The 20,042-nt window shown below is 44.1% G+C and overlaps 1 protein-coding gene across 1 annotated transcript in view; it reads right to left on the reverse strand.

Annotated features, from left to right (window-relative positions):
• Positions 1 to 20,042, reverse strand: part of LOC128739863 (zwei Ig domain protein zig-8-like) — a 164,319-nt gene that overhangs the window by 62,459 nt on the left and 81,818 nt on the right. The window contains exon 3 of the mRNA XM_053835364.1: positions 2,646 to 2,868. Within this exon, the coding sequence (XP_053691339.1) occupies positions 2,646 to 2,868 (223 nt within the window). The remainder of the gene's footprint in view (positions 1 to 2,645; positions 2,869 to 20,042) is intronic.

The following is a 20,042-nucleotide window of genomic DNA, read 5'->3' on the forward strand; positions in this document are numbered from 1 at the left end:
TTACGTTTAGCGACCATGGGCTGCCAAACATGCAGTTCGGGTTCCGGAAAGGAAATCCACGATGGATGCTATTTGTACGGTAGTCGAGCGAGCCGAGAAGTCGTCCAAACAGAAACGAAAAGGGGCTCGTTCTTGCGCCGTTATAACGATCGACGTAAAAACGCATTTAACACCCACCCAAATTGCCATAAAACGGAGATCCTGTTGGTCCGTAACTGGAAAGTGGTACAGTGGGCAATCATCGCCGTTAAAGAGCACGTGATTACCTCAACGCGTGTGCTCAAGCATGTGGGAGTAATGATAGACGACCGGTTAAATTTCAACATCCACGTCGACTACGCCGCGAAGGCTATTAATGCGATAGCTAGAATCATGCCAAATAGCTACGGGCCTAGTAGTAGCGAGCGGCGTCTGCTGGTTAATATATCAACGTTGATACTTCGATACGGAGGTCCAGCCTGGATCACAGCGCTACGAACTTAGCGGAATCGAGAAAAGCCAAATAGTACGTTCCGGCTCATGGCCGTGAGAGTCGCCAGTGCATACATAACAATATCAACGGAGGCAGTATGCGTTATCGCTGGAATGATCCCCATTCATTGGCATTATGCTTGTGGAAGATAACGAGTGTTACGGACGAAGAAGCACCAGAGGCGTTCGGAAGCTGATGAGGGAAGAATCATTGACCAAATGGCAGCAAGACTGGGATACGGCCGCCCAAGTAATACACCTTAGGTTCATTTAGTTTAAGCAACCGGATTACGACTGAAATTAGTCATATTTCGGTTACCACAACAACTATGTAACAACCGTGCTAGTAGGGCGGGAACGGTAGATGGACGCACCGACTCATACCGGCTCTGTCACCTTGGTTGAACAGGAAACTTGCAGAAGTCGGCTTTTACCTGACCCAGTTTCTGTCTGGTCACGGTTGCTTCAGGCAATGCTTGTACCAGTTCAGGAACGCTGCGACACAAGTCTGTCAGGAATACAGAGGACAGTAAAAAATACCACGGTGCGTGGTCTTCGATTGTCCAATATTTGCCGTGATGCAGAGCGACATGACCCCCCCCCCCCTTCCCCTGAGTGAGAATATATTTTTGATCTGTATATCGAAATTTTCGAGTTAATCCAATTAATCATTCTTTGCATCAGACCTCAAAAAACACCCATCGAAAGTTTCACGATTCTTTAATTTTCACAGTACTCAATGATGCAAACAATATCCAGGAAATCGCTTACATTTCAAGATTTCTATCATTAATTTTTCATGTCATGCTGTTCAACATTATACAAAAATGCATAAAACCACTAACCACACCAGCTTAAATCAATATTCATTTGCTATGTTTGCCAAATAGTGAAACCCGCTGTGGATTATCTGGTTAATGCACTCAATGTATGCACTGCCACTTTACTATTACAATTATATTTATGCATGACTGTCTATTCGATATCGATTTTAAATATTCCATGAGGCATGAATTATGTTCTCTTGAAAATAAAAACGATCATCGACATATGATTCGCTTTGGGCGGTTTATTTTCCATGCAATCCGGTGCCGGCAGCCACCACGGTATGGCGGCGTGTGAAACCGCTGACAAGATTTGCTCCTGTTGTAAAACCAAAACCGGGCTCATCTATTTGACATACGTGTTATCCTGCGGGCTCTAGGTATTGGACCGCGGCGGTTGCGATTTACTTACAAACCGGGATGATGTGTGCTAATGTGGCAAAATAGGCACAGCGGGAAATCATCATTAATCAGTTCTGGTGCGATGGTTGTTAATTTCAAATAATTTAGCACCAACAGCGGGTTCATTCGTCACATGAAACAATACACAATGGAAGTGTCAGTCGATTTCACACATCGATTGCTGTGCACCCATTTGGACGCGTTTTAGACGAATGGTCTATTCCGTAAATCCTATGTTCGTCATTCGGTTTGCCGGTACTTCCTAGACAGCCGGTGATGTGCAATAGCAGCACATTTCAGATAAAACACGAGTTATTGTTGAGAATGAATTCAAAGCTAGTGACAGCGCATTGTTCGTCGATAAAATTAATTAAACTTGGGCGATTTTGGGTGCATTGTAATACTAGTGCGTAGCATTTTGTACGAATATTTAGTACCTACATGATTCGGCCAATTCTATTCAATATAATATTAATTGCGTAACATTGTCTGATGTAATTACAAAACATCATTACCTGGAGTCGGTTCTCTCAGCTGAACTCTTCAATTTAAATAATTACCGCTTGCAACGGGTACATTGCCCGTGGAGGTAAAATTATCTTTTGTTGTAACTGGTGCGATCATTTTATACCGAATTACATTTGCAATACTCCACTTTCAGTTTATCCATCAGCCCGGTTCGCACCGTATAACACCATCCGCACGAGGAGTGTAATTAATTTCAAACGTTCACGCGGCGGAAATTTGCAATTACCAGCGCAAGCTCGCACGCATAGGACATCAAGAAAGATGGGAGCGCGTGAAGAATGTCGGTAATATATTTCCAACATGGTATATAAGAGAATGAAATGGTTTATTATCAGCCAGCAGTTTCGGGCTTTCGGGCTCGTAAAAATGGGACACTCGTTATCATCGGAGGAGAACAACCATACATCACACCGCACTTACCTATTACGTTCAGATGTATGTTATGGCTCATGTGCGGCGTTGTCGAGATCTGACACTCGTAGATGCCAGAATCTCGGTGCTGCGGATACTTGATCTGCAGGCTCCAGTCTTCTGAGTGGGGATGATGTATCGCCCGAAATCGCTGATCGGAGGTGTACGTGTAACGGCCGACGGTAAGCAAGTGGATGTCCCGGTGCCGCACCCAGGACACTTGCAGCATTATCTGTAACGAGAGAAATAGATAGAACGGTCAAAGATACGCCAGCAGGGTTAAACATAGTACAGCATCGGTGCATGTGGCGAGGAGGAGATGAAATTTATGTAAGCTACATGATGTCATTAGGGTCACCACCGCCACAGCAGTGATGGTATCGCTCGTAAAAAGAATCCATTATCTGGTTGGTCGAAAATTCGGTCTTCAGTTGGGAAAACAAAATGCTCCTGGCGTGGTGAACCAAAAATATTCCGCCTGTACGTGGAAGTATTTTGGGTAGGCTTCATCCAAGTACGAGATGCTATGTAGATATCAATGAACATATACGGGCCATTCCTTTTCAGACATAGGAACTAGTTACAATCAATATTCTTCTATTTTGACTACCATTTGCAAAATTAAACATGATGTTATACCAAATTAAAAAGTAAGTTTATCTTAGCATTTCAAACCACTTGTAAGCAATTAAAATATTCCTGCGATTTGTCTCTATAATTCTTAGGCATTTTAAATAAAAGATATATTTAAAACACAATCATATTCTTCAGTAGGAATATTTTTGGAGAAGAACGAAATTTTAATCAACTGAACAATATGATACAGACTGTGAGAAAAAAAAACATTAGCTAGGCACAACTCTCAATTGCCGGCCGAATGCGTTTCCAATTACACCACCGCGCAGACAGTTTGTCCCATAGTCTAAAGTGTGTCCCACACCAAATTGTATCACGGAAAAAATGCCGTAGAAAATTACGACTTTCAGACAATAAAATATAACCCATTAGTAAGCTTTTGACTTATTTATTTCACTCAGCTTCAATACCATATAACCATATGCTCGCACCTTACGCTTAACTCCACTGATAAGATTTTGTACAATATCTGACTGCAGCTTCTTCTGTACGGAAATCCACTTTTCTTCATTGTCTTCCTCAGATTTGATCTCCTTGAGATTGGTTCTGGAGTACCTGCTTCATAATAGCCTTGTATTATTCGATGGCCCTTAATTCCGTTGCGTTGGTGGGGGGGGGGGAGTGGTCTTGGCCATCAGTACGGAGACTACGGAGCAATCTAACGACAACAAGGTATCCACCAAACGTGCAAGGCAGTCCCCTGGGCCCGAAAAAGCGCTTGACCGCAAAGGGTCGCACGCCAACCGAACATCAGTGAGAAATCAGTGAGAAATAGTCAAAAAGAAGAAGGCTAGGAAGAAAGAGGAGAACCGAGCTCCACCGAAAGTGATCAGAAAAAAGAGGAGCAAGGCGATGCCCTTATCCTCAAAACTCAGGGGCCAAAATATTTGGAAGTTTGGAAGGCTATGAGAAGGGACGATCAGTTGAAAGGTCTTGGCGCGGATGTGCGGAGTACCCGCCGCTCTCGCACGGGCAACATTATCCTTAAGCTCATAAAGAATACCACTGAGAAGGGTTCTGCCTCGGTTCTGCCGAGATGACTCTCCAGCTTAAAAACCTAGACGAGATCACTGAAGCGGGCACGAGCTCTCAGGGAGCAATGTAACGTGGTGGTGGCTAACGATGCATTTCGTCTGCGCAAGGAACCGGCGGCGGCAACCCAGGTAGCAACTGTAAGACTTCCACTGGTAGACGGAAATGCAGCCCCAAAACTGGCTAAGCTGAAGGTGGGATGGTCCGTATGCCCACTGAGCGTGTATCAGTAGCCGGAGGCCTGCTTCTGCTGCTTTGAGCGAGGCCACAAGTCCTGGAGCTGTAAGGGGCCAGAGAGATGCCTCCTGTGTAGGAGATATGGCGGTGCAGGCCATATAGGGAGGGACTGTACTGCGCCGCCTAGGTGCCTGATATGAACCAGCCAACGGACCAACGCACGCAACAGGAGGCCCGAAGTGCCCGGCAGGCGCGTCGGCGAATAATACACGGGCGTAGTGCAGGTAACGCAACTAAACTTCCCGGTTCAAGAGGTTGTGTCAATCGCAGACGAGGGATTTGCGGTTGCCAAAGTAGGTGGAGGGTTCTACTGCAGCTGTTATGCTCGGCCGAGTTGGTCAATCGAGCAGTTTACGGGGATGGTAGACCGAGTGTCAGTTGTGCTGACTGGTCTAAGGCCGGTGATTGTGGCGGGCGACTTTACGCGTGGGCGGTTGAGTGGGGAAATTGACGCACGAACCATAGGGGTCGGATTCTGCTTGAGGCTCTGGCGAAGCTCAACGTAGACCAGGCCAACGTCTGTGCCTCAAGTGTAGTACCTTCAGTAGCAATGATGCGGAGTCTATCATCGACGTGACAATCGGCAGTCCTGGTCTAAAAGGAAACCGGAGGGTAGACAATGGCTACACTCACAGTGACCATCAGGCGGTCCGCTATGGGGTCGGTCAGATAATGAGGCGGCAGGCGGCGGGTAGAGCCAACACTCCAACCACCCGTGGATGGAAGACATCATACTTCGATTCCGAAGTATTTGTGGAAGCGATCCGAAGAGAGTGCGGTGATTGCGATATGCCCGATCCGAACGCTCATCATTTCGTTGAGGTACTGTCGCGAGCGTGTGACGCCACCATGCCTAGGAAAAGCTGACCTATGTATGATAAGTCACCGGCTACTGGTGAACAGAAAAAATTGTGGAACTCCGTGGAAAGTGCTTTCATGCGAGGAGAATTATGCAAAGAGCTCGTTCGGACGAAGGCAGGGCAGAATGTCGAGCAGCAATTGTTGCTGCACGCGCAGCGCTCAAGAGTGGGATAAAAGCTAGCAAACGAGCCTGCTTTGAAAGGTTATGTGCTAGTGCCAATGCGAACCCGTGGGGTGCCTACAGGGTCGTAATAGCAAAGACCAAGAGCGATCGCCAGGCTGGCCTCAGGCCGCCGAGTCGTCCGACGGCCGACGTTCCAGTATCTTAAACCATAGCGTAAGATGATCGGCCTCCATGCCGAACATCCAAACTAACGTGGGCGACGGCAGCTTACAGGTCGGTTAGGAAGCGACGGTTACGAACGAGGAACTCATTGAGATCGCTAAATCCTTAAAGGTGAGCAAGGCACCGGGACCAGACGGAATCCCGAATATGGCCTTCCTAATTATTATTATTGGGCTTCCAAATTATTCGGTGCAGTAATGAGTAGATGCCTGGAAGATGGCCACTTCCCGGATAGATGGAAGCGACAGAACCTGGTCCAATTGCCGAAGCCGGGAAAACCTCCGGGTGTCCCCTCGTCATATAGACCGATCTGTCTGCTCGATACTGCTGGCAAGTTGCTGAAGAAGGTTATCCTTAACAGACTCGTACAGTACACTGATGGTACAAACGGTCTATCAAAGAACCATTTTGGGTTCCGAAAAAGCAAATCTACGGTGGATGCTATCTTGTCTGTCACTAAGACAGCCGAGGTGGTAATCCGGTGCAAGAGAACAGGTATCCGCTATTGCGCAGTTGTCACACTCGACGTGAGAAATGCGTTTAATAGCGCTAGTTGGGTCTCCATAGCCAACACGCTTCGGAACGTCCAAGTGCCAGAATCGTGTGATGAAGCTAAAGTTCCCGGTAGGGGTAGTGATTGTCGGCTTTGCGGACATCATCACCTTGGAAGTCTACAGTGAATCTATCAGAGAGGATGAGTTGACGGCTGCTCACTCTATAAGCATTGTGGAAGATTGGATCAAACGGAGATTATCGTGGTGAACAACCGCAAGTCGGTGCAGCAAGCAAATATCATCGTCGGGGACTGCACTATTTCGTCAACGTGACCCTTAAAATTCCTGGGAGTCATGGTCGACGACAAGCTCAATTTCGGGAGCCACGTCGACTATGCCTGCAAGAAGGCTTCCACAGCTATTTCGGCATTGTCTCGTATGATGTCTAACAGCCATGCGGTATATGGCAGCGAGCAAAGGCTGTTAGCCAACGTGGTCCAGTCCATACTCAGGTATGGCGGGCCGGTGTGGTCTTCGGCGTTAGGTACCAAAAGCTATCTAGCTAAGCAGGTAAGCACCTATCGCTTCATGTGCTTGAGAGTGGCGAGTGCGTATCGCACAGTCTCAAATCGCAATCTGCGTCTTAGCGGGTATGTTGGCATCATCGCCAGCAAGGACGTAGCGTGCTTCAACCAACGTGGAACTAGAGGCATATGGAGTACCACAAGATCGGCCTGGATGACCATATGGCAGCGGTCATGGTCTGATTCCACAAAAGGCCGGTGGACACATCGACTTATCGTTTCGCGGGCACGACAGGTAATATGATGGCTGTGAGTGGATAGGACACTACTCCGGATAACTTAGTCCATAGGATGTTTTCCAGCTCGGACGTCTGGGGAGCGGTCAATGCGGCTGCTACCGAGATTGTACTTGAGCTACAAAACCGCTGGAGAGCCGATCAACGGCGAATGAACAGCCTAACTACCATAGTCCAGTAGTTATCTATGAGGGTGCGTTTAGCACAATAGCCCCTCCCTGAAGTAATACCGATAACGTGGTGCCAGGGAGGATTGAGGCTGGAGACTCGAGTAGGGCTTTTGGTGGGTCAGGATAACCAACCCCACACTACCTGATTTGCCTTCTCAGGAGTCCGATAGCAAATTTCCCTACTCGTAAAAAAACATATGTCCATCAGTACGAAAGTGACCCCGTTAGCTTCGTGTGCCGGTTTCCACTCCCGGTAGTCACGAACGGCGTACTCCGTTTGCCACATGAACATTTCCCTTTTCAAATCATGTATTTCTTGGCAAACTTTGAAAGTTTCTACTTCCTTACTTCGCCCGGAACATCATACTTGTGCTTCGCGGTGAAGAACAGTAGCCCCGGAAGCTGCCGGAAATCCGCCTTGACGTAAACCTCATCATCCATGATGAGATAATGATACTGGGTGTATAGTTTCCTGACCCGTGACTTTCCCACCATATTTTACCATTCGTCACAATTTGGAGCCTTCTGCACTTTATACGTATGCAGTCCCTCGCGGTTCTTGGCTCTCTGAATGAAAGACTTGGACAGATTCAACTTTTTCTTCTTCCGTTCGATGCTCAGAGTTTCGTAGCAATGTTTAATTACACGACTCATCGTAGACTGCACGATTCCGAGTTGTTTTCCGATGGTCCGATGAGAGAGTTGAGGATTTTTCAGGCGCTTTCGCAAAATTAATTCACAATGTTGCTTTTCGGGTAACGCCATTTTTTTCAATTTTCGAAAAACTGACAGCGATAACAATGCAGTGTAAACAATACACTCTAAACTACTTCTACTCAAATTTTCAAGAGAAAATACCCTATGGGTGATTTTCTTCAGCGTTTTTTCCGTGATGCAATTCGATGTGGAACACCCTTTAATGTTAAATTTTGTTTCACCCTTGCAGTTTGATCATTCTTGACAAATATTTTTGAAATACGTTGTTTCGGAAAAGCACAGCGCTCCATATTTGTGTAGCCAACACTGACGACATTTGATGGTAGAACTCATATAAGAAAAGTTAGGTTATTTAATTTATCAAGCAGGTTGCGACGTCCGAAATGAGCACATGTGTGAAATGATAGCTGTTTTCAACGATTGTCAATTCTTTCTTTCAACTGATGTCTCAAGTGTTCGGCAATAAATTAGTTTTTAGGGATTATTTCAATAACTGCACGTTCATATGTTTATTATTTGTTATTTGTTATTTATTTTGTATACCTTCATCGGACAAACAGTCTACATGAACACTTATAAACTAGGATATCACATAATAATTTGTTACACGGTCACGAAAAACGCTAGCACTAACATTGAAGCCAAACAAATGGTAACACTGGTTAAATAAAAAACACATCGGTCGAATGGGCTCATTTTGTGCATAATCCGTTCTGTACTGCTGAAATCTCGTGAAATCCCGGCGTCGAAGGGGTCTTGGTAATGCATTTATGTTTATTCTGGAGAGAATCCAAGGCGCGTCGATTTTCCCCAACAACAGTTTGCCGACAAAGGCCGTCCTCTGAACGTTTTTTCCGCTTTTGGAAGGTATCCATTCCCAGAAGTCTACATCTTGTCCACATCACAGATTGTCCAGAAGATTTTAAGATCGTCAGCATATGAAAGTTTGCAATCTCTCATTAAAGAATATGATATAAATTGCTGCCTTGTGGGACACCTATGTGGGATTATGAAATTCATCTGATTCTGTTGATCCCAATTTGACGTACAGTCGGCGATTAGTCAGATACGACTCGAACCAGCGAACTAGATTTGATGACGCACCCAGTCGATTGAGTTTGGCAAGCAGAATATGGTGGTTGACTTTATCATAGGATGCTTTAAGGTCGGTGTATATCGCGTGGAATTGAAGTCCTTGATCCATGGAGGTGAGGCACAATGATGAGAACTGAACTAGGTTGGTAACGGTAGATCTACCAGGAAAGAATTCGTGTTGCTCCGAGGAAATGTAAGACTTCGCAGTTTTAAAAAGTTCTTTGTTTACCAATATTTCAAAAAGCTTAGATGCGGCACATAAAGAGTTTACACCACGGTAGTTAGAAATATTGCATTTCTCACCCGTTTTCAACCCCGGGAACATCACTGATTTTTTTTAGCATTCTGGGAAAACTGGTTGTGTAAGGGACAGATTAAAAATTATTCTTAAAGGCGCGCAGAGAACATCGGCGCACTTTATTAAAATAATTGCAGGAATTCCGTCATGTCCGGGCGAGGTTGAAGACTTCATTTTCCTAAAACCAGCAATAATATCTGCATCATCAAATACACAGCTTCTCATTGGCATCGCTCCAGTGGAGACATCTCTTAGCGCGTCTTCAATTTGTTGTTGGGTAGGCATTACATCGTCGAAAACACTGCTGAAGCGTATGATTAAATTGCAACGGTTACACAATAACGAAGACAACTCTAATCAAATCTGTATAATAAAATAAAAATTATGTTAAGACTGTTTTTATAGATACATGGAATTTTAGATTAAAATAAAACATAAATGAATGGTATTAGTTGCTTTGAATTTGGCTTTATTCGAGAGACAATTTTTTGAAATTTTTACTTGAATAAATTGCAGCAAATGGCTAAATCGCTCGGCTGGATCGGATTAGGTCGGGAGGGTTAATCAGGAAGGTAAATTTTCGATCATTTTTTGCAGCAATAGATGCCGTATATCCATATTAACGTTGCGGAATGACTTTCATCATCTGCGTAGATTACTTCAACAAATCGATTGCGTGGCATGTTGCACCATCTTGTTGAAACCACAGTTTCTTGGAACGATGATAATGGGACTGTAGTCATGTTCTGGCTGGTATCATTTTTGATACAAAACGGACCAATAATTCCGTTAGCCTATGATGCAGCTTTTTCAGGATATAATCGTGTTTGGACAATGAAAGAATGATTCTCTTCACTTAAAATACGGGAGTTTTTCTTATTGACGTATTTAAAGCAAAGCCCTGTTTTATAGTTTACGACTGCGTCTTTAAGACTTGATCCTTCTTTATCGACACTCTTTGCAACTGGTTATTAGAGTACAGGACGATTACGAACTAGTGCAACGATCCTACTGACTCTGGCGGCACCATCCAGCCGAGATTCAAATATACGACGACTAGCTTGTTAGACTAGCATAGTACCTCAAAGCTAACTGGGCGGATGATATTGACGTGTCCGTCCGCATTGACATATCCATCAAACCTAAAATTGGGTTGAGATACAAATAAAAATGTATCAAATACCAATTACATGGTAAGAAGAGGTTCCAGAGAAAGCAGCGTTCACCTTTGGCAACCAGTACCCTAGTAAGTACTGAGTACAGCGAAAAGAAATTCTTGATACAGCACGAACCACCTCAGCTTTACGCTGCTAGAAGTAAGTAAGTAGGGAAAATGCTCCAGTAATGGTGGACTTATGTGTAATTCGTTAACTGAGTTTAAATACGTAAAATCCCAATTAACATTTTGGGTTTTATTACACTCTTATGATGGCACTTAAGACCAAAATTAGTCATGAAGACCACCATAAGAGTACAGTAAAACTTACATTGTTGCTTAAGATGTTACACTTTAAAATTATTACTTTTGTCGACTATGATGCAAATCAAGTATGGAAAAAGTAAATTTATTCGTGGATCGGAAGAAACAAGATAGCCTCAAGAAAGAGTCTTCGGAGTGTAAATTTGTAAAGTACGAACTAGCTGAGTCTGCAGAGAGAGAACGGGATGTCAAACCCTTCATCTAACAACTTCTCTGTAGTGTAATTGGAAACGTACTCGACCGGCAATCTGCGTTGTTGTGAGTTATGGGTTCAGGAGCATATTTTTACATTTGATCCAAATTTAGCTAACTTAGACGTAGTGTTAAATCGATATTGTCGTTCTACAGTGATAATTTCAAATCATTTTCGAGCTCAGTTTTTTATCCTATACACAAAATTTGACAGATTTGCTCTATGAAAAGATCATATCTTCGCCATAAATTTATTACGCAAGGAGTGCTATATTCTCCGTGCACATGAAATTATTCCATTTAATTAGAACAACTGTTTTCGCGGTATGTCATTAAACTTTAGAAAAACAAAAGCAAATACTTTAATGTTTTCATTACATTTCGTTCATATTAATAATGGGATAGTAAAAAATTCAATTGCCAATAAACAATGAACAATCACAAACAGCAGTTTTATCGTACTCAATTTACTATGTTCCTGATCCGCGCCAAACCTGTAGACGTATAATCCTCCCCACATTTCAAACCAAACTGAATTGTTTTTACCACACGTTACCTACTTTATATCCATTCCACCTCCCGAGTATGTTTTGCAGCAACTAAATTTATCTGCACCCATTGCAATGGGTTATCGAATGCAATAAGCTATCTCACCAGTTTTCCAGCTTGGTTACCGTGCTTTGGAAGCAACCCAAATGGTTCTTGCAGTTCAATTGGGAATGGTCCATGCCCGTGATGCCTTGGCTAGTGACTATTCAGCCGGCTTCGGCACTGGTCTTGGTCTTAGTCATTTGTTCGGAAGATGAAAGTACAAAAATATGCACTGAATGCTTAGAGTATGTGCACATACGACTGCTGCTCTGACAATTCTGCACGTATTTCCACGCTCACTCTCTCCCTCGCTTCCCTAGACGGCAGATAATAAAACAATTTGGAAAATGTTGCACATATAAATCATCTCACTTCAATCAGAACTCGGTGGGACGACAAAAAATGCCCTGAGAGTGAATGATATTTCGTGACCCAATATATAACAGCAATATGCAGATGCACATATGTGCTTTTTTTCGTTTCAGATGAATGTTTTGCGAAATATGCAATACGCTGTAGTGATGACACTAATCCGTAACAGTGATTTATCAGCACAAACTGTACCATAAGTCTCGATACTTTTATTCACCATTTGACAAAGGTTTTGTTGGAAACTAGAACAACAATTTGAATGCTGGAATTATTGTAGCTAGTTCCTATTTTAATATCGATAAAAACAATGAAAAACGAATCAATCCCGCACGATCCACCGCAATCAGAACCGTCACATATATAAATATAAAAATAATTGAAACATTAACATCCGCTTACGCAAACCATTATTTTTATACCGCTGGGAAAAATCCACTCGGCAAGGGACCGATCATTTGGAAAATATTAGCAATAAGCCAGTCATGGATGGCTGAACGAACCACACAGCGGAATATTTTGAGCGTAAAAATGGACGCTTCTCTTTGCAGGAAATTAATGGCAATAACCAACAGGAAACAGGAAAGTGTTTGGACTGTTGGCTAAAATTGCACTTCTTTTCTTAGCAGGGTTTTGAGACTACTTGATGATTAACTGGGGTTGGACTTTTATGAAGTGGCAAACTGTTAAAAGGTCATCTCCAACTGTTGAGATAAGCTTTTAAAGCGTGCTTTTATATAAAACATATTGACTAATATTCTGAAAATTATTCAAAAGTAAAGTACTGACAATGATGCTGATACGAGAGTGACTCAACCCACATATGACTGGTAAAAAAGGATAAAAGTATTTGAATTTCCAGACGAGCAGCTCCTGTCCAGTCATTTGTCTGGTGTCGGTCTTGATGTAAGTTTCATCATTTATCACAATGCAGAACGATTTTGTGAGTCACTTCCTGTACAGCTTATTGGCGCGATTTTTGGCCGCCGTGTTCCGTTTATCACTACATATATTTTTTTCATACCATACCATAGACATAATTTTGTAGCAATCAATAGATACACATAAGTAAGGTTTAAGCGAAATATAAAAGGTAAATACCAAGAACAAGAAAAGCTGCATCATGCATCTCGAGTCAGTGCACCATAACGGATAGACGCTTTATCGTCGGTAAACCAGAGTTCAACACAAAGGGAGGGAGTACATGTCTGTATGTGTTTTTTCCTCACTACTTTGCATCATCATTTGCATCTAGTTCCTAGAACCATAAAGTGAAACAAGCTATGATTTGACTATAGACGAGCGGCTTCATTACGCAGTGCTCGAGCCAGAACCACTTTTAACGGGTGACAACTAAAATTTTGGAATTTTTTTGAGGCCCCTATACTCCACAACAAACGAGCTCAGAGAGAAATGAGAGTATGTATGTGTTAGCTCTTTTTCTCCTCTTTTTGTCAATATTTTTTATTTTGTTTTGTTTATGCTTGCCTTGTTTTGCTTAAAATGACGTCGAAACAAGAAGCATTTCGGGAGCGCGTTGCACACTTCTACGAACTGTCACAGAAATTTTGGCAAAAAGTATACGGTACAACATTTAAAGAGCGAATATGTTGCGGCTTCGACTGTTTAACATATTCTAAGATGCCCAACAACTATTCGCAAGCAAGGTATTGGAAGACCAGCCAAAATTATGCACGCAGAAAGACATCGTTCTCTTTCTCGTATGGTATGGCTATCAATTAAGATGCACCAAACGAATGTTTGAAGAAAATTTTGATCTTGTTTCTACAAAAACATCATGCAGATGGACAATACGTGTTTTGGCCGGACAGAGCATCATCGCATTACGCCAAAAAAACACAATCGTTCCTGAATACCCATTCGATCCCATTTTTATCCAAAACCCACGATCCGAAAAATCTGTCTCAGTGCGCCCAATCGAAGATTTCTTCGGGATTTTGAGTTCCTTGGTGTACAAAAATAACTGAAGAACCACGAATTGCAAACAGTTGATTGGTAGAAACAAGAGATGCATTCGCAACGTTAACATGACGGCCGTACAACGCTCCTGTTTCGACGTCAAACGAAAGCTTCGCCGAACAGCCGATTACGGACCATTTTCAAATGTACACTAATTTTTTTTTTCAAAAATGGATAATGTATCTTTAATTTCGGTGAATCAGATCTTCTTCATGTATCTTTGTCTTTTTTGACAGCTTGAGAAAATTTTTTAAAATTTTAGTTGTCACCCGTTTTAACATGCCCTGGCAAAGTGCTTCACTGTTGGTAAATGGAGAACTCAGTATGAAGGAAGAATGCAGAGTCCTGAGAATAAACTCATGCTAAAGTCACTTAACTGTGATCTGATTCTACTGAGGTTTCGAACCCACGATCACTTACTTGTCAAGGTAGACTCGATAACCTTGCCGTTACAGACCCCGGCCTGATCTTTCTCACCTGCTGTTCAAACTGGCGCTACCGATCGAGTGTTATGAACCGAGTGGGCACGATCTTCAATAAATCTAGTCAAGTTGTTTATTATGCCATTGACATGGATATTGTCGGCAGAACATCTATGACAGTGACAGAACAGCGGTCCAGACGCAAGCGCAGCGCAGTGCATCCAGACTAAAGCGCATTGTGTATATAGTTATATCTAGTGGGAACCAGAGCAGAAGGTCCAAAACCCCCAAAACGAGTATGGCTGTAATAACTGTTATCCATGGCTATTTTGTAAAGACTTCGATGGATAAAATCGTAAGCGAAGGTGTCATGCGACTCGAGCCTTGGAATGAATGGCGGGGTGGGGCAGGGGTTGGGGTTCACAAAAATAAAGGGTGTCCCACATCAAATTGTACCACGGAAGAAACCCTGTAGAAAATTAACAATTGGGTATTTTCTCTTGAAAATTTGAGTAGAAGTAGTTTAAAGTGTATTGTTTACACTATTTTTTTTATCGCGATCAGTTTTTCGAAAATTGGAAAAAATGGCGTCACCCGAAAAGCAACGACGCGAATTTATTTTGCGCAACCACCTGGAAAATCCTCAATTCTCTCATCATGAATGATGAGACTTACGTCAAGGTGGATTTCCGGCAGCTTCCGGGGCTACTGTACTTCACCGCCCAGCATTAGTCTGATGTTCCGGAGGAAGTAAGGATGCAGATACTTACATAGTTTGCCAAGAAATACATGGTTTGGCCAAGAAATACATCATGTGGCGAACGGAGTCCGCCGTTCGTGACTACCGGGACTGTAAACGGGTAGATCCACCTCACGGAGTGTTTACAAAAGCATCTGCCTTCTCTGTCGAAGCAACATCCTACGATCTTCTGGCCGGATCTATCTTCGTGCCAATATTCAAAGGATGTATTGGAGTGGTACGAAGCCAACGGAGTCACTTTCGTACCCAAGGACATGAACGCCTCCAGCGCACCGGAACTAAGGCCCATCGAAAAATACTAGACTATTATGAAGCAGGCACTACGGAAGTATCCCAAGGAGGTCAAGTCTGAGGAAGACACGAAGAAAAAGTGGATTTCCGTACAGATGAAGTTAAGCGTAAGGGGCGAGCATACGGTTATGGAATTGGCATTGAATGAAATAAATATGCCAAAAGCTTACTAATGGGTTATTTTTTGTTGCCTGAAAGTTTGAAAAGAGTCGGTCAATTAGGTAGTTTTCTACAGCGTTTCTTCCGTGGTGCAATTTTATGTGGGACACCCTTTATTATCTACAATATTGCTGAAGAAAGTATAGTTTTTTTTTATTTACGGCGCTATGGGGCTGCTACCGCGAAATATTTTTGCACAAACTTCAGTTTATGTGTCTGTATAATGTCGCTCGCTAGACGAGCTCCAATAATTGCTGCCTGCAGTTCTAGTCTAGGAATCGACACGAATCGCAACGGAACTTTCCTCGTTTTCGCGCGGATGAGCGCACATTCTACTTCACCGTCTTCTTCGAACCGAAGATATGCGACTGCAGTAAAACCATTCTTCGACGCATCTACGAAGCAGCTGCAGCTGGACCACATTCTGCTCACGTCTGCTCGTCTTCGTCCGATAACATCTTGGCACACTGACCGATTCCACTTGCGGAAGAACGCGTAACCACGTCTGCCACTTCTCAAACTGTTCGTTCTGGATAGGACCGTCCCAACTTACACCACTGCGCCAAATTTCTTGTTGCAGTATCTTCGCCAGTAGTCCTAACGGATCGTAGATTGTCATCAGCGTGCTTAGAATCTGCCTTTTCGTTGGAACGATGTTACCTTGTTCGGCGTTGATTCCCAGAGGTACCTTGAAGGTGAACGTATCGGCCGCAGTACACCACCACAAACCGAGAACTTTCTCCGTCGCCATCTCATTTGACAGGTTCAAGCTCTTTTCGCCAGCAGTTGCTTCCAATTCCCGCAGCACTCGATTCGAGTTCGACAGCCAGTTCCGTATCTCGAAGCTCGCTTCCGCGTGGACATGCCGAACATCTTTCGTCAGCTGTATCGCCTCTTCTTCTGTCTCTACACTGGAAAGCATGTCGTCGACGTAATGCTCGTTCACTATCGCTTCGACTGCCCTCGTGAACTGTTCCTGGAACCGCTGCGTATTGTAGGTTTTAACATATTGCGCACTGCTTGGTGAACACGTCGCTCCAAATGTCATTAGTTTCGTAACGTAGACATCTGGACTGCGGTTCTGCTCTCCGTTCCGCCATAGAAATCTCAAACACTGTTGATCGAACCGGTTCATCAAGATCTGAAGAAACATTTCTCGAATATCGCCTGAAATGGCAATGCGGAACTCCACTTGGTGACTTGATCCGGTCCCGTTAGCAGGAATGAATTTGGTAAAACCAAACTAAGCGCATCTTTTTTGGTTTGTTGGGATTGACTACCGGAAAAATTGGAAGATACCAAACCCGATCGAATTTCTCGGCCAATTGGTTTGCCGTCAGCTTCTCTATTTATCCGGATCGTTCATAACCCCGGATCTTCTCCTTCACCGATTCAGTCAGCTCAAGGTCTCGCCGCATACGCTTCTCGAAGCAGACCAGTCGTCTCATCGCCATCGATTTGCTGTCTGGTGGACGAACATCATCACACCGCCAAAGCAACCCGGTTTCCACTCTCTTCTCTTTTACACGCGTTAAGGATTTCAGCAGCTGTTCGGCTCGCTCATCATTTTTTGAAAGAAGCGATTTAGGTGAACGCACTATTCCAAGTTGGTAGGGATGGGAGCTATCATTAAAAATCGTTACTGATAACTATCAGTAGTTTCAGTACGTAACTGATAACTATCAGTAAATATCAGTAATTTTACCCCTCACGGCATTGTAGCAAAAAAATAGGCAATAGTAATAACTACATTACTTATTATAATTTTACATTGTAATTTATCAGGTGGACATCTGGGGGCTCGCGCAACTACCGACCAGATTTTTTCCATCCGACAGATCTTGCAGAAATGTGGAGGATACATCGTGTCCTTGGATCACATCTTTATTGATTTCAAAGCAACATACGATACAGTCCATCGCGACCAGCTATGGTACATAATGCACGAAACCGGTTTGCCGGATAAACTGACCCGACTAATCAGAGCTATATTGGAACGAGTGATGTGCTTCGCACGTCTCCGAGACACATTCGAGTCCCTTCGAGAATCGTCCAGGGTTGGGACAAGGTGACAGCTTATCCAGTATACCTGAGGCGGTGTTCCGATCAGCGAGTATCGAAACGAGAGGCATGATTTTCATCAAGGGTAGGGTATATGAATCACGACATACTTTCACTGCTTGAGATTCCCAGAGACCCCCATCTACATCTGACGAAAGTCGGTAGGCTAGGGTGGGCCGGGCACGTCGTAAGGATGCCGAACGACAGAGTAACGACAATAGTTCTTTTCAACAACCCTACCGGCACCGGAAACACGAAGACTCAACATGCAAGATGGCTTGACCAAGTCGAAAGTGATTTATGACTTTTGAGACGACTGGGAAACTTGCGACGAATGGCCCAAGATTTAGTTAAATAGAGACGACTGCTTGAAACAGCACGAGGCTGCTGACGACAACGACGATAGATTGTGTCACTCTCGTCTATCGTACGCAACTACCTGCCATTTATTTAATCTAACTGATTTTTCTAACGGGACGACGTAACTGTATCAGTAAGCATCAATAACTGCGAAACCTTACTGATACTTAGTGATATTATTGCTTACTGATAATTATCAGTAATTAATGATAGTTTTCCCATCCCTAATTCCAAGGCTATCTAACGAGAAATAAGCCTTTATTGTGTTATGCAGCTCTGTGTCGCTTCGCTCACAACACGGGCAAGCATGAAGGCTGTGATGGCCTGTAAAGTTTGATATTGACGGAACAAGGCCCGAAGATTGTCCATCCTAGACGGGTTCTAGTAGCTATTGGCTCATGTTTTGCGCCTTCTCTGCTAACCAAAGCATGTCCCAGATGACAGTTATCTATTCCTTTGAGGAGTCTAGGCCGAGCATTGTATCGGCGAATCACCCGGCAGCTCTCTTAAATTTAGATGATTATATTTAAGTGTTTATTCATCCATCTTGAGAGTCTGTTGAGGTAAAGCGAGGTTTTCAACCGTATGCACCTTTGGGATCCAATACGTTTTCGCGTCATGTATTCCAGAGATCTCCCGCCACATGCCCGATGGAGCTCTCCGCTACACTGCTGATGGCTGTTTTGATAGTGTTCCAACAGTCCTCGAGAGGGGTTTCGTCCAGCTCGTCCTCTTCAGGCAGCGCAGCTTCGAGTGAATGCGCGTAGTTTGCGGCGACGTCTGGTTGCTTCAGCCGCGCGAGATCTAACCGAGACTGGCGTCGGTACCGAATGTTGTTCACAACGTAGAGTCTTGGGCGCATCTTAACCATCACTAGGTAGTGGTCCGAGTCAACGTTAGCGCTTCGATAGGATCTGACGTCGATAATGGTCTGAGAAGTGCCGACTGTCGATCAAAACGTGGTCGATCTGTGATTCTGTCTGATTGGGTGACTTCCAGGTGTACTTGTGATGGATTTTGTGCTGGAAAAAGGTACTACGTACGGCTATACTCTTGGAGGCGGCAAAGTCGATAAGTCTTAGGCCCATTTCATTGGTCCGCTGGTGTGCACTGAAATTGTGAGCATTGAAATTCCCGATGACGATCTTGATATCATGTTTTGGGCAACGGTCGTATTCACTCTTCAACTGCGCGTAGAATTCATCCTTGTCGTCATCGGTACTTCTGAGGCGAGGGCTGTGCACGTTGATGATGTTTATGTTGAAGAATCGGCCCTTGATTCTCAACTTGCACATTCGAGGATTGATTGGCCACCACCCAATCACCCGTTTCCGCATCTCGCCCATCACTATGAAAGCTGTACCCAGCTCGTGTGTGTTGCCGCAGCTCTGGTAGATGATATGTCCATCTCTGAACGTACGCACCATTGCGCTCTTCCAGCACACCTCTTGCAGCGCTACGACGTCGAATTTGCGGCTCTTCAATACGTCGAAGAGCACTCGAGTGCTCTCTCTTGGAAGTTAAGAGATCGGCAGTTCCGCGGCCCGAGTTTCCAATCCATAGTCCTTTTTCGTCGCGTGGGTCTATTCCGATTGTTCCAGTAAGAATTTATTTGTTCTTCGTTCTGTGCTTTAGTATTTTTCATGGTGACGGCTTGCAAAGCCTGCTACACCAACCCCCTGTTTCGCCGGAGGGCCAACGACGCTCGAAAGAGCCCTCCTTTCCTGTCAGCATACGATCTTGGCTTCCACCGGGGTTGGTTACCCGATCTCCACCAAAGATGCTCGTATCCCGGGTGGTACCACGAGGAGGTAGGAATAGGAGTTGCTGAATAAGAGGCTATGAACCACTGTTGGGTCTATTTTATGCCTACACGTGCACATGGCACCGACGGTACGCATTATTCAGCCGTTTACCAGCCATCTTCACATCAGGATCTTCACATATTCCACAACTTACACCCGGCCCTTTAGTGCGACGATTTTTTGACATACTGAAGCTTCCCCGATCGCAAAGCAACGGATTTTTTAAAATG

This window comes from Sabethes cyaneus, chromosome 3 (genome assembly GCF_943734655.1).
Source record: "Sabethes cyaneus chromosome 3, idSabCyanKW18_F2, whole genome shotgun sequence".
NCBI classification, from domain to species: Eukaryota; Metazoa; Arthropoda; class Insecta; order Diptera; family Culicidae; genus Sabethes; species Sabethes cyaneus.